The 13,688-nt window shown below is 48.1% G+C and overlaps 1 protein-coding gene across 11 annotated transcripts in view; it reads right to left on the bottom strand.

The window, feature by feature from the left end:
• LOC100015800 (actin-binding protein WASF3-like) overlaps positions 1–13,688 on the bottom strand; it is a 213,435-nt gene that overhangs the window by 24,938 nt on the left and 174,809 nt on the right. For all 11 annotated transcript variants that reach the window (XM_056808936.1, XM_056808935.1, XM_056808937.1 and 8 more), the window contains 2 exons: positions 9,116–9,273; positions 5,620–5,754 (listed from right to left, as the gene is read on the bottom strand). In XM_056808936.1, coding sequence (XP_056664914.1) covers positions 5,620–5,754; positions 9,116–9,248 — 268 coding nt within the window. In that variant the 5' untranslated portion in view covers positions 9,249–9,273. The remainder of the gene's footprint in view (positions 1–5,619; positions 5,755–9,115; positions 9,274–13,688) is intronic.

Below are 13,688 nucleotides of genomic sequence, written 5' to 3'. Positions count from 1 at the left end.
CTTCTCTGTAGTACAGGAGCTGCTATGATTTCTTTTTTTTAAAAAAATCCTCACCTTCCATCTTGGAATCAATACTGTGTATTGGCTCCAAAGCAGAAGAGTGCTAAGGGCTAGGCAATGGGGCTTAAGTGACTTGCCTAGGGTCACACAGCTGGGAAGTGTCTGAGGCCAGATTTGAACCTAGGACCTTCCGTCTCTAGGCCTGGCTCTTAATCTACTGAGCTACCCAGCTGCCCCTATCATTTTAATAACCTTTGCCTTCCATTTTAGAATCAATACTAAGTATTGGTTTCAAGGCAGAAGAGTGGTAAGGGCTAGACTTACTAGAGTTAATTGACTTGCCCAGGGTCACACAGCTGAGAAATATCAGAGGTCACATTTGAATCCAGGACCTTCCATCTCTAGGCCTGAGCCACCTCGATGCCCCCATTCTACCATTTAAAATGAGCTAATGTCTATCCAAGTGGTCCAAGGACCCAGGCAGAATGGAGACAGGGCTTTAGGTCCATCTAAAGACTTGGTGCCCTCTCTCTTGGTGACACAATCTCTTTCTTTGAGCCCTTGTTTCCAAAGAACCTCCAAAGGGTTCTTGGGAGCAAATAAAGTATCAGTCAACCCCTGTTCAATGCAGCACCCGCCCAGACAACAGATTCCTATTCCCTACCTACATACACAATTACATTCATACGAACCAAATGGATTTGTTCTTACCCTCAAGGAGTGGACATTCTAGTAGAAGGACAATGACCTGTATATTGATAAGTAAATGCAAAGTGCGGTCAAAATGAAGTAATTCGGGAACGTGGAGGGAGATCAGAAAAGGCTTCATGTGGGAGATGGCCCAAGCTGTGATTTGCAGGGAACACAGGATTCCAAACATTGAAGGTGAGGAGGGAGAAAATTCCAGGAACAGGGGACAATGTGGGCAAAGTCTCAGAGGTGGGAGATGGAATGATGTATCAGTGGAACAGTAAGCATGGCAGCTTGGTTGGAAAATAAAGTTCCTTAGGGTGAGTCATGTGAATAAGTCTGGAGAGAGAGGCTAGCAGCACGCTGGGAGTGCCTTTAAGTGCCAAGGAAAGGAGTTAGTATTTTCTCAAGACACAAAGGAGTCACCATGATGTCAGTGACCTGGTCTAACTCGTGCTCCTGGAATGTCAGTTTGGCAGCCATACAGAGGATGGATGGGTAAGGGGCAAGAAGGGCAGCAGGGTTGTCTGGCAGCCTACAGGAGCAGATATGAAGCAGGTAGCTGGAGATGCAGGGATGGAGTCCAGGGGAGAGCTAAAGGCTGGATACATAGATTGGGGCGGCACCTGCGGGTAGAGGATCTAGGAAGAAGCAGTAGCAGGCAACAGTGTCAACGCTACAGAAGGAACAAGGAGGGGAACCGACTGAGCGCGTGAGGAAGTGATGGGAACAGGGACTGAGAAATGGGAGATGAGGAAGGTAACGCGGACAAGCACTTTTTCTTTCTAGGAGTTTGGCTATGAAAGGGAAGAGAGATCTAGAACGATGGTTGGAGCTGAGTTAAATGAAAGCTTTGTAAGTAAGGCAGAGAGAGCCAAGCAGATTTATAGGCAGCAGGGAAGGAGCTGGGAGCCAGGGAGAAGCTGAAGGTTTGGGAGAGGAGTGGGTGAGTGAAGGGGCCAACTCCTGGAAGACACAGGAAGGGACGCCAATGACTCTCAAATACGTACGTCAAAGGAGCTCATGTGGCAGTAGGGTTTTAAGGCTTACACAGCTATTTATTCCCAACAGGAAGGAAGAGGATGCCCATTTTACAGATGAGGAAACTGAAAATCAGAGATGTGAAAGGCCCTGGCCCAGGTCCCACAGCTAGTAAGTGGCAGAAGGAAGAGACTGAATTACAGAGCAGAGAGCTGGATTTGGAGTTAGGAGATGGAGGTTCGAATCTTGGTTCAGCCACTTACCACCTGAGTTACCCTGGAGAAGTAACACTCCTTTCTCTAGGCCCCACTTTCCTCTTGTGTAAACTGAGGCAGAGGCACATGAGATGACCTCGGAGACCCCTTCCCATTCTTGGACTGGGACAGGAGGATCCTTTTTCCAGTATGACAGAGTCTCTTGGCTGTAGCCTTCATCCATGGCCATATGCCAGGGGTTCTCCTGCAGCCCCGTATTTATAGACCTATAAGCTGTCCTCATTTCTAGAAAGCCCTTTTCTTTTTTTGCCCCCCCCCCAAGCTATTTGCTATAGCAATGGCCACTAGATGGCAAACTTGAAGTACTTGGGTGACTGCTATTCACAAGTGACCTCCACCACAAAAAACCAACTAACCTCCTGGTTGATGTTCAAATCCCCGCCCCCTCCCCCTCACCCCACCCCCCGGGGCCACCAGAAACCCTTCCCCACCACCAAATGTGCCCCATGCCCATTCCTGCCCATCTATGGCTCAGAGAAGCCCAGTGTTTGCCTCTGGCACCTTCCCTTGGAGCCCCAGCCCTGGCCCAGCTACCCCATGGGAACTGGACTAGAGAGAAAAGCCTATGGCTGTCTTGTAGTGTTTAGGCCCAGTGTCTTATTTCCTAGGCAAGTGGTCGAAACAGAATATGTGCCTGCTTTCCCCACCATGCTGGGCTGGCACAGATCAGAAGGGAGGGGCACCAAGTTTTAGAATAGGAAGGGCTCTCTGGCCACATGTCATCCGAATGAGAAGGGACCTCTCAGAGCTCCTAGATCCCAAATCTCAAAGTCAGAAGGAATCTCGGGAGTCATCTAGGCCATCCAATCTCCTTTTATAGGAGAAGAAACTGAGGCTCAGAAAGCAGAAGTGGCTGCCCCAAGGGGGTGGAAATCCCCATCCGGTAACACTAGGCACAATTTCTGGAAAGAGAATCTTGGCGTCTATGGTTGGCTGGGGCTCGGGTGGCTTAGATGGCAGGATGGGACAACTTCTAGCAGACAAGCTGGGCCAAGGGCAAGTCCAGGGAGCAAAGATAGCTATGGTAGGTTCTCTCCTCTGCCCTGTATCACGGCAGGCCACGTGCCCTGGTCACATGGGTGGGGGTGAGGAGACAGAAAACGTAACCTTGAATTCTCATCCTTCTGTGTGTCACGTCCTCTACCTGGTGTTTCCAAGGCCTCTGTAATTCTCAGCCCACTCAACAGGCTATCCAAAAGCATGTTGCTTCCTTCGGTAACAGCCTAGAGTAAAGTCACTCCTCCTCTGGGAGGCCCACAGGATGCACCTGCATGCTGCTTCCCAGCATCTCCTAGATAATTAAGCCAAGTGGACTCCCATTGTTAAAGCATTGTTTATCACGGGAAAGAATCAGTAGCCAATTAGGAAGCCACAAGCTGGGCATATGTACACCCAAGGGGCCATCACTGAGTACTGAGAAGCTATTTATAAGCCTACATCTGTGAAATTATAATAGCTAGCATTTATAGAGCACTTTCAGGTATGCAGAAGTGTCAAACATGTCCCCCATAGGCCGTCTCAAGTGCTGCCAGAAGCAGATTCAGAGGTAATTGGAAAATATTTAACAAAAAAAAAATAAAAATATAACAGAACATAGATAATGTTGACATGTGGTTTTCTAAGCCAATATGCACCTACAGGGTTCCTTGTGTACAGTGACTTTGACACCAGTGCTTTACACATATCTCATTTTATTCTCACAATTACTCTATCCCCATCATACAGATGAGGAAAATGGGGCAGTCAGAGGTTGAGTGACTTGACCAAGGTCATAAGCTAGGAAGTATCTGAGGCTGGATTTGAACCCAGGTCTTTCTGAGGACTCTATGCACTGCATCACCTGGAATCGTGACAGGATGTACATATGAGCAATTTTTTTTATTGCATCTCTATTTGCATGTCTGTGAATCTGTAAAAAGATGAATGACTTCATGCTCTTAAGTCTATTGGAAATGGGTCATAAAAGGAGTAACAGAGGAGAGGATGAGTGTGTTTCTGGGAGGTTGGGGGGGGGGAATCCAGACTGTGAGGCCTTCCCTGAGACATTGTTGTTGTTGCTTTAGGGGCGGTAGACCCCTGCCCCACATGGCTAGCCAATTGAATTTAGGATGGGAGTTATACGTGAATGGCAGGAGACCGATGTATCCCATGAGAGTGATCCTGCAAAGAAAAGACTCCAGAATTCTGAGCCACACACTGACTACATCTAAGACAATGGAGCCCATCTCCTGCCTCTTGGCAAAGACGTGACAGAGCCTGGGCAGAGAATGAGGCCTGTGTTTTCAGAACGGTCCGTGTACTGCACTGTTATCACTGTTCCATGGACTTAGAGCTTGAGGGGGGATCTCGGAAGTCGTCTGCTCCAGCCCGGTCCTTTGCAGATGAAAGCTAGGGGAGGGCCACACTGATGAACTAGGGAAGGACCAGGCTGACAGGTTAAGAGAGAGTCAGGCTGATGGGCTAGGGGAGGTCCACATTGCTTTAAACTGTACATGCTTGTTATAAGGGAGGTTTCTAATGAAAGAGGGGTCATAATAATCTTATAAAGGGGGGCGTTATAAAAAAGTGATGATGATATAAGAAAGGAAGGAAAGCCCCAGTTTCAGTTCTCTGCCCTTTCACTATCCAGGTAAACTAAGGCACACCATTTTATCTCCGGGGCCTCAGTCTCCACATGTGTGAAGTGGAGAGAACAGAGGGTGGGCTGGATAATCTCTGAGGTCCCTTTCCAACTCTAAAATCTTGTATTTACATTTCACTACTTTCAGTCCTCCAGAATGTCACTGTGTCTAGCACATAGTAGGTGCTTGCTGATCATCTGTGATAACTGGCTCTCACCAACAGTATGACCAGACTGCAAGCCTCCCTTCTGATTCATAGCTGCGACTCTCTAGAAAGCCTCCATGATGAACCTCGTCAAAACACTGTGTGCCTGCCACTTCTCATTTTAATATTTAGCGCCTACCAGCTGAGCACATGAGCTAAACCATGCGCCGGCCCACATTCTCATTCCTTGCCTTTCCTGGCCACCGATATCTTCTCTGACACCTTCTATGCCACAGCAGACTGCAGTTTCATAGTCACAGAATTTGATAAGTTAGGAGCTTTGGAAGTCCTAGGTTATGTGTGCACATGTGTGTTGCATGTGTGTGTACATGTGTTGCATGTGTGTGTGGTTACTGTGATGGGTCTGTACACATACAAAGCAGACTAATGTTTTCCTATCTCTATGAATATTTTTCAAATGTACACATACTGCTGGGATGAATGAAAATACAAATGTCTTTTTTTTTAAAAAGGAGAGAGGATGGGGGACGACTCCTCTCATGACCTGTGATGCCAGAGAGCTATCAGAGCTCTATCGCCAGCCATCTTTGCGAAACTGTCTTGCATCATAACACAGAAGAATTCAACTTTGGGACGACACTGGGAGAGAGCCCAAATCGACTACAGGGTACAAACTGGAGGCATCAGGAAAACTTATTTTAAAAATACCCAATTAGGGCCAGTCCCGAAAGAGTAAACAAATTTTAGAGAGACAAATCAATGTCAGAGGGCCCTAGCAGGCTTAAAATGTGCCCTGAGGAAGATGGCGGCCATAACTTAGGCAAGGAGGAGAAAAAGCAGACTTGCTCTGCCTCAGGAAAGAGGGACCCTCTGTTGGCTTACCCACCTTCCTCCACAGTAGAGTCCAGCTGTGTGACCTTAATCACCAAGAGGTCCACCCTTTCCTGCAGTGAGTTCATTCGCATGTAGAAACTGTTGGCTTCATTAAAGAGCTCGCCAAAGATGTCCTCTGCATGTCTGCCTAGAATCGGAGGGAGAGGGACAGAAAGTGTCTTGAGAGGGTTCCCCACAACACTCTCTCAACAAACCCAACCATGGGTTTGGCCAGCTTCAGTGAAGCTTCCCTCAGTTTGCTGATGGACTGAATCTCTGAGCTGAGGGGATCTTGGAGGTCACCAGATACAAGTCATACCTGAACAAAACCCTTCACCTGGCCTCTGCTTGAAGGCTTCCTAGGCCAGGGAACTCCATTGTCCTGGGTCACCCTATTTTGCTTTTCAGAGAGCTTTGTTGGGAGTTTCGGCCTGACATCAAGCCTCCATCTACCTCTCTGCAACCTCCTCCACCCAAACCCCATGCTCCTACTTCTGCCCTCAGGGGTCAAGTAAAATGTGGTCCCTAAAATATCCGAAGACAGAGATCTCATCCTCTCATGAAATATACTCTGGAAGATCCCAGATTAAACATCCTTAATTCCTCCAAGCCGTTCTCCTTTAATAAAATTATGGGTCATCTCTCCCAGAATGGACTATCTCAGGAGGTGATGAGCTCCCCATCACTGAAGGTCTGCAACTAGAAACCGAATGATGTATAGATTTTGGCCTAGCTGGGGGTAGATTCTATGCCCTCTGAGATCCTTTCCGACATTCAGTGTCTGTGCTTATGGGCAGGCTTCCGGGAGCTAGTGAGATTCCGAGTAGCCTCAGCTGAGTAGCTACCATTCTTCTGCCTCCTCTACTGCCCAGGGGCAGGCAGTCCCATACACATCCCTAGCCCCAATGCATGCTTCTGAGTTCATCTCTTCCTCGTTCTCTGAAAGCGCACAGACTCCCTAAGTGGTTGGTCTCCTTTCCCTCAAAGTCCCAGCAAGACAGGCTTCATGGGTAGATTGTGAGGGATACAGATCCTAAGTGGAGTTCTTCAACACAAACTGGCACCCTTGCCGATGCCTAAATTTTATCCTTAGACAATCATTCCTTTGAGTTAAAAATGGCCTGCTCCCTGCTCTGTCCTCTTTTTACAATGTCAATATGGGAGAAAAGTGGGACATGCCAAGTCCCTGACAGCTCAGTGGTACTGAGGCTAATTTATGATTTTCTCCCCCACAACAGAGGCTGGCAAATCAGGGCCCTGTTTGCCTGGGGCCGAAGGGTCTTGGAGGGTTACAATAAGGACTGGGGAGCAGACTGCCCCTTAGGAGATGTGCTACCTCATTATGCCACAAAGCAATTCTGTACCAAGGGGAAGACTCTGGGGTCCCCCAAACTAGGTGCATCATTACGCCTTGTCACTGCTGTTTTGTGGGCCTCAGCCACAGCTACTCAGGCTGGGGCCCTCATGGGGCCAGGAAGTAATCCCTACATGAAGATGCTATTCCCACTGGGAACAGCTGTTTCCTGGAGCTTCACCCTTCTTGCCAGCTAAGGCTGGGCCTTTAAAGCTGTGGTGGGGAGCTGTGATAGGACTGAGAATCAAGTGATCTCGTTCAAGCCTCAACTTCATTGTTAAGCAGTTTGTCTACTGACCTTGGACAAGTCAATGACTATCTCTAAGCCTCAGTTTGCTCATCTGTAAAATGAAGAGTTAAGCTGAACCCCAAATCCCACCCAATGCTGGTGTGTGCGCCATGTTTCCAGAGCCTTCTCACTACGAAATTCTGTGTCCTAAGGCCCAACTAAGTGGCACCGATGCTATGTCCTGTGCTTCCCCCCAGGTAATTGCATTCTATGGCCAAAAGTCACCCGTGGCCTTGATGTTCTCCATTCTAATGCTCCTCCTGGTGTTCACACAATGTTTTCCTCCACTCTATCCTATTCCCTGGCTTGTCAGGCATTCTAGGCTGATGACCACCAAATGGGCAGCATATCTATCATTGGTTTCTAGCTGAGCATCTCTAAGCTACAAGGACTTAGCACAGAGGGCACTCCATTTGGGAAAATCTGCCCAAGAGGCTAGGCCTAGTTCAGTGGGCAAAGAGAGGTGCCTGCATACAGGCCCTGGGCCATATGCAGTGATTCAAGTCACACATTACCCAGGGGTTCAAAAGTAGCTCCTTGTCCCAACAGTAACAGCTCAGAATAAAGATTTAAAAGCACTTTTCCTAAAACAAAAATGCAAGACAACTCTGAGGCAGGTGGGGCAAATATTATCCCCATTTTATGATTCAAAGGCACTGTGGTCTAGAAAGGTAAAGTCTCATATGTACTGGAGCCAAGATTTGAAACCAAATCTCCCCTCCAGATCTATCATAGACAATCTTCCAACTGAGAAGGGAGCTTCTGCCTAAATCCTAACCTGCCCCCTCTATTGCTAATGAGCAGTGATGGCAAACCTATGGCACAGGTGCCAAAGATGGCACACAGGAAGCTCTCTGTGGGAATGTGGGCCACACCCCCAGTTCATTACTAGAAAGGCAGAGGTACTCCAGTGAAGCTGTTCCCCTCCCCATTTCCACTGGGCTTGACATTTTTTCACATTCCCCACCCCTCTGCCCAGTAGCCAATGGGAGTGCACAGAGGGTAAGGTGGGTGGCTCACAGGCAGCAGAGCTGGAGAGGAGTGGAGTACTTGGGCCACTCCCCTCACCCTCTCCACACATGCCTCTTGTCACCCACCCCTCTGCCCAGCAGCCCAATGGGAGCATTTCGTCCTTTGTCTGGGGGTAAGGGTAGGATGGGGCATGGCACTCAGTCTCTAAAAGGTTTGCTGTCACTGCTCATGAGAGAGCCCCTCATTAGACAACTGCAGAAACCTAAGTGCCTCTATACACATGATCTATGTTCCCAGAGTAACCAGGAGGCTCACTAAAACCTATCAAATTATGGGGCTCAAGACCTGGGCCATGGAAGGGACATTTGAGATCCTGGGGGACAATACTCCCATTTTTTATTCTTCTAAGGCTCAGGAAAAGGGAGTCATGTACCCAAGTTGATGAGTAGCCCATTTAAGTGTCAGTCATTATAGCAGGAAACATTTGGCAAGAGTCTCTTGGCTACCAGGAAACTTGTTAGGAGACACTGTAAAGTCTTTCAGGATCAAACCAACAATGAAGTCTCTGGGATGGCCTAGGTATGCTGCCCACTTGCCTGGAGGAAGGGGAATTGATCAGATGACACTTTGAGATCACCTTCAATCCTCAAAAATCTATGGCTTCCTATGACTAGGGACTCCACAATAGCAGGGACTTCATCACTTCGCCTCTCTGGGTCTCAGTATCCCCTACAGAATGAGAGGATTTCAAATTTAAAGCTTGAACCCTAGACATTTTTGGATCCTTTACCCCCAAGGTCAGAGGCAAGATCAGGAGGAAAAGGGGAATGGCTCAGATCTAGAAAGCTACCCTCCAGGCCTGTGCCCCGGGCCCTCGAAGACTAGCCCACTTACTGAGGCTTCCCAACTGCTTGATGATGGCAGCTAGAGTGCTGTTGGTGACACATTCCAGCTCGCTGGTGACCCCATCGGGCAGGGCACCTCGGCACAAGTGCCTGGGCTCAATGTTCCTCTTGACCAGTGGCATTGTCCTGGGTTGTCTTCAGTATCACCTGTGGGGAGGGGTGGGAGAGGGGAGGAATAAGGAGAAGAGGTAAAGTTGAGGTCCAGACCGAAAACAAGACAAGGAGCTCAGGGAGCTTGGTTGAGGACCAGAAGCTCCAAGCTGGAAGGCCAAAGTTGGATTCAACTCCATTTTCCAGGGAAGTCCCTCGACACACCTGAGTGGAACTCTTGCCAGGCCAACTCTTGATTTTCTTTAGTATTTAGCATTGTGGGAGCTCCTAGCATTGGCAAAAGGCTTTGCAATTCTCGTGATCATGGTACCTAAGGATCTGGATTCTCATTTTACAGATGGGAAAACTGAGGCACTGAGTAGCCAAGGGACTTAAGCAGAAGGTGAGTGATGAAAATCTTCACTGTTGACTTCTCCAGTTGGATGCAGTCACCTGAATGACCCACTAACCTGTTCTCAGCAGACCAAAAGGAAAATGCTAGAAAAGGGCTTGGCTTCTTCACGACCCAGGAAGGAAGGTCCTCCCCAGAGCTGGCTATGTGGCACAGCTCCTGCAAAGCTCACTCTCCTTCTTGGCAGGGAAGCAGCCCCGTTACTCCCTTGCCAGACAATCCAAGGGAAGGGGTTCCGGGTCCCTCTCAGATTCTCTTCCTAGAAACTATGACCATCCGGACAGCTGGAATGACATGCATTCAGCACGCAGTTGCCTCCTTTCCTTACCCTCCAGCTTCTATTGCCTAGTCCTCTAGCCTAGCAAGTGTGGGCTCTCACCTGCCCTTCCCTCTTTCCTCCTTTCCCCAACTTGGAAGTTTGTCTTAAGGTCCTGTAACGTCCTTATCCTTGAAGAGTAGACTCTAGTTCCGTGGGAATCTCCAAGCTCTGTCAGGTATCTCCAAGACAGAATCACCAAAACGCCTAGATTGATAGACATACAGACGAGACAGGCCTAAAGGGCAAAGATCACTGCGCCTTGTGGCCTAGTCCCTTCCTCTTAGCCAGCTAACCCCTCAGACCTACAGCTAGGTAGCAGACTAGATTCAGTTCTGCTCGGTTTGCTAGGGAAAGGGGCTGGAACCCTGGACTCCTGTCCCAGATCTGTCCCTGGCTTACTACTAGGACCCTGCCCTTTCTTCCTCTGGGCCTCAGTGTGCCCATCTGTGAAAGGGAGCATTAAAGGTCCTTGTGGCCTCGTGTGCCTCCCTGGGTTGCTGTGAGGAGGAAGGCGATAGAAAAACATTGGTTTCTTGCCCAAGAAAGGGGCAGCCTGGTCAATGTACCAGTATGTTGTTGTTTCACTGCCTCAAAGAAAAACAGTCGGGGGTGGGAGGAGGGGAGGGGGAAGAATAAGCAAGCTGAGTGAGAGCTATATAACCATGTCTGACGAGCTTTTCCCGCTGATGAACTGGCTTATTGTCCAACCAGTTCCCAGAGCCCGGATGCTTAGCTTGAAAAGCAGCGGAGATATGTGGCAGTTCATTGGTAGCCCCAAGCACCAAACGCACTCCATTAACTGTTATCGTTGGGTGCTGGCAGGCAACGATGGGCACCGCAGAAGAATCCAGGCCTGCTGAGTTTCCGGTACGCTCAAAGGGATGGCAGTAGTAGAAAAACCTTCGCAAAAGTCCCAGGGGGCCAATTCCCAGACCCCATTCCTCCTCCCTCCAAAACTCCCCACAAAACAGTGCCAGCCTTTGAATCCGCCAGGGACCTGGAGCTGAGGGACCACCCAGCAGAGGTGGGGCAATCTGGCAGCTGCCCCCATTGAGGGCGGGTGAAGCTTTGGTGGGCATGAGCCCCTTCTCTTTGGGGATGGAAGAAAAGCAGCCCATTACCATGGCAAAACGTAGAAGCAATAGCAGCTGAGGTCAGTAATTAGTTCAAAAGGGGGCCCAGGGGACATGGAATGTGTACAGAACCTAATTGGGAAAGAGCTGGTTAGGGCTTCAGCCCAGCCACCTGGAATGCCCTCATTTGGCAGCATCCAAGCAGATTTGCTTTCTCCAAGAAGGTCAAGACACTTTCCTTCCCAAAACATCCAAACCACAAGCCCAAGGGGCCAGAGATGACTCTTCTGATTATAGAGAGGAGGAAACCAAAGCCCCCCAAAGAAGCAACTGGGAGGCTATAAACCGGCTCTAGCCCTCTCTGTATGACCTTGGACAAATCACTTCCACTCTAGGCTATAGTTTCTCTCCATCAGGCACTGGGCATGATAGTCTAAGGTTCCTTCCATCTCAACAAATCCACAGTTCAGGAGCAGCTGGGTAGCTCAGTGGACTGAGAGCTAGGCCTAGAGGCGGGAGGTCTTAGATTCAAATCTGGCCTCAGAAAATTTCTAGCTGGGTGACCCTGGGCAAGTCACTTGACCCCCATTGCCTAGCCCTAACCACTCTTCTGCCTTGGATTCTAAGGTGGAAGAATTGGGTTTTAATAAAAAGAAAAACCATGGTTCACTGGAGAATGTGTCAGTGATAAGGAGATCCAGGCTTGGTCCTTGCCTTCTCATATGCTAAGCCCTGCTAAGGGAGCAAACTCCATGGACCATACACTTGTCCTCTTCATGAACTGGTGCCAAGGAAGACAGGCAGGGGAATGGATACCCATAGTAGAGAAAGACTCTCAGAATTTGCAGCCTGAGGTAACTTACTTCCTCTTACCCAAAATGCCCCTGACACATCTCCAAGTGGCCCTTTGACAGCCAGCTAGCCTCTGCTTCTGGGATACAAATGAACCATGAGGAATGGGATTAATCTTTTCTTAGATAATATACACAGACTCTGCCTCGTGGAGTTTACAATCTAGTAGGAGGGAGGGAGATAAGAAACCCATAGAGAACTGTAGTACACATTACTAAAGTATAGAGGCAGTGAGGTGCTGCAGTGGATATAAGAGTGTTGTTATCTTTCTAAGTTTGAATCAGGCCTCAGATACCTCCCTAGCTGTGTGACCCTGGGCAAGTCACTTTACCCTGTTTGCCTGTTTCCTCATCTGTAAATGGATTGGAGAAGGAAATGGCAAATCACTGCAGTATTTCTGCCAAGAAAACACCAAAATGAGCTCACAAAAGAGTCAGACACAGCTGAAATGACTGAACAACAACACTAAATTAGAAATACATTACAGAAACACAATACAAAGTGCCCAGTAAGGTCCAGGAGGAAAGTTACTAACTGGAATACTCAAAGAAGATTTCTTGGAAAATGCAACATTCAAGCTGGGCTTTGAAGGGTGGCTAAGACTCAAAAGGGTTCATCACAAGCTTGGGGGAATCCATGAGCAAAAGCACATGGGTTGGGGAGGAGAAGAGATAGTTAAGGTCCTGTTTAGTTAAAGCCTTCAGTGAATGGAAGGGAAAGATTTGAGATACAGAAAAGCAAGGTGGAGGTCCTCGAAGGCCAGACAAAAGAGTTGGAATTTTATGTAAGGTAACAGGAAGCTACTGAAACTTCTGAGCAGAGGAGTGATATGGCCAGAACCATACTTGAGGAAAAGGTCATTCTTACATTGGATTAAAGAGAGAATAGAGTTGAGCCTCCTAGGAGCCTACTAGGCCCAGCTGGTGGTAATAAGGATCAGGCCTAGGCTGGTGGCAGTGGGAACAGAGAAGCAGAGAGAAGGGATGGATAGTCAGCTGGCTGGCTTGATTGCTGAGTAGATAAACAGATGGGTGAATGCAAGACAGGTTCCAGAAGTGCCCAATGAGAACACTTGGTAAGGGTTTAAATGTGATAAATGAAGGAGAGACCTCTAAGGTAAAGTGGTAACTTATTATAACATGTTTTGGTTCTCTCTGTAATGCTTTGGGCAAACTGGGCCTCAGTTTCCTCATCTGTAGAATGAGACAGTTAGAATAGATTATCCTTAGAATCCCTTCCAGCACTGACAGGTTATGCTCTAAGGTCACTTCTATCCAGTTCAATCGTTCAAGCAACACATGAAACACTTAGCATATTTGGAGCACTGAGCTTTTAAACAGAGGGAGAGAGCAAGAGCACAGAAGACAGGTAAATGGCTGCGTAGAGTTGACAGTACAGCAGCAAAACAAGATAAAAAGACAGATAGATGATACGGTGTGACAAGGACATCAATGAGGGATCCAACAAAGCCCTGATTGGAATATTCAGTGATTAATATATAAACGTCCTTTTCATCACCAACAGTCCATGGACTAATTCCCCGACCCACTTGTTGCTGCCGAAACTACACCTGGGGGGGGGCAGGCTGGATGGAGAGGCAAGCCCCCCTCCTTTTGAACCTCCTTCTTGTGTGTAGTTGGGAAGTTTTTTTTGTTTTTGTTTTTTAATTTTTTCCCTGGAAACTTATATTGGAACATGAATAAAAGATTCTACTAATAAAAAATGGTTTTTCTTTTCCTCCCAGCATGAGTTCTAGAACAAACTTGTATTATGTGCTGAAGAGATCAGGGGCCAAAGGTTTTAACAAAAAATGGAG

This window comes from Monodelphis domestica, chromosome X, assembly GCF_027887165.1.
Source record: "Monodelphis domestica isolate mMonDom1 chromosome X, mMonDom1.pri, whole genome shotgun sequence".
Lineage (NCBI taxonomy): Eukaryota > Metazoa > Chordata > Mammalia > Didelphimorphia > Didelphidae > Monodelphis > Monodelphis domestica.
Note: the sequence above shows the minus strand (reverse complement) of the source record. Positions and strands in the feature narration are given on the sequence as shown.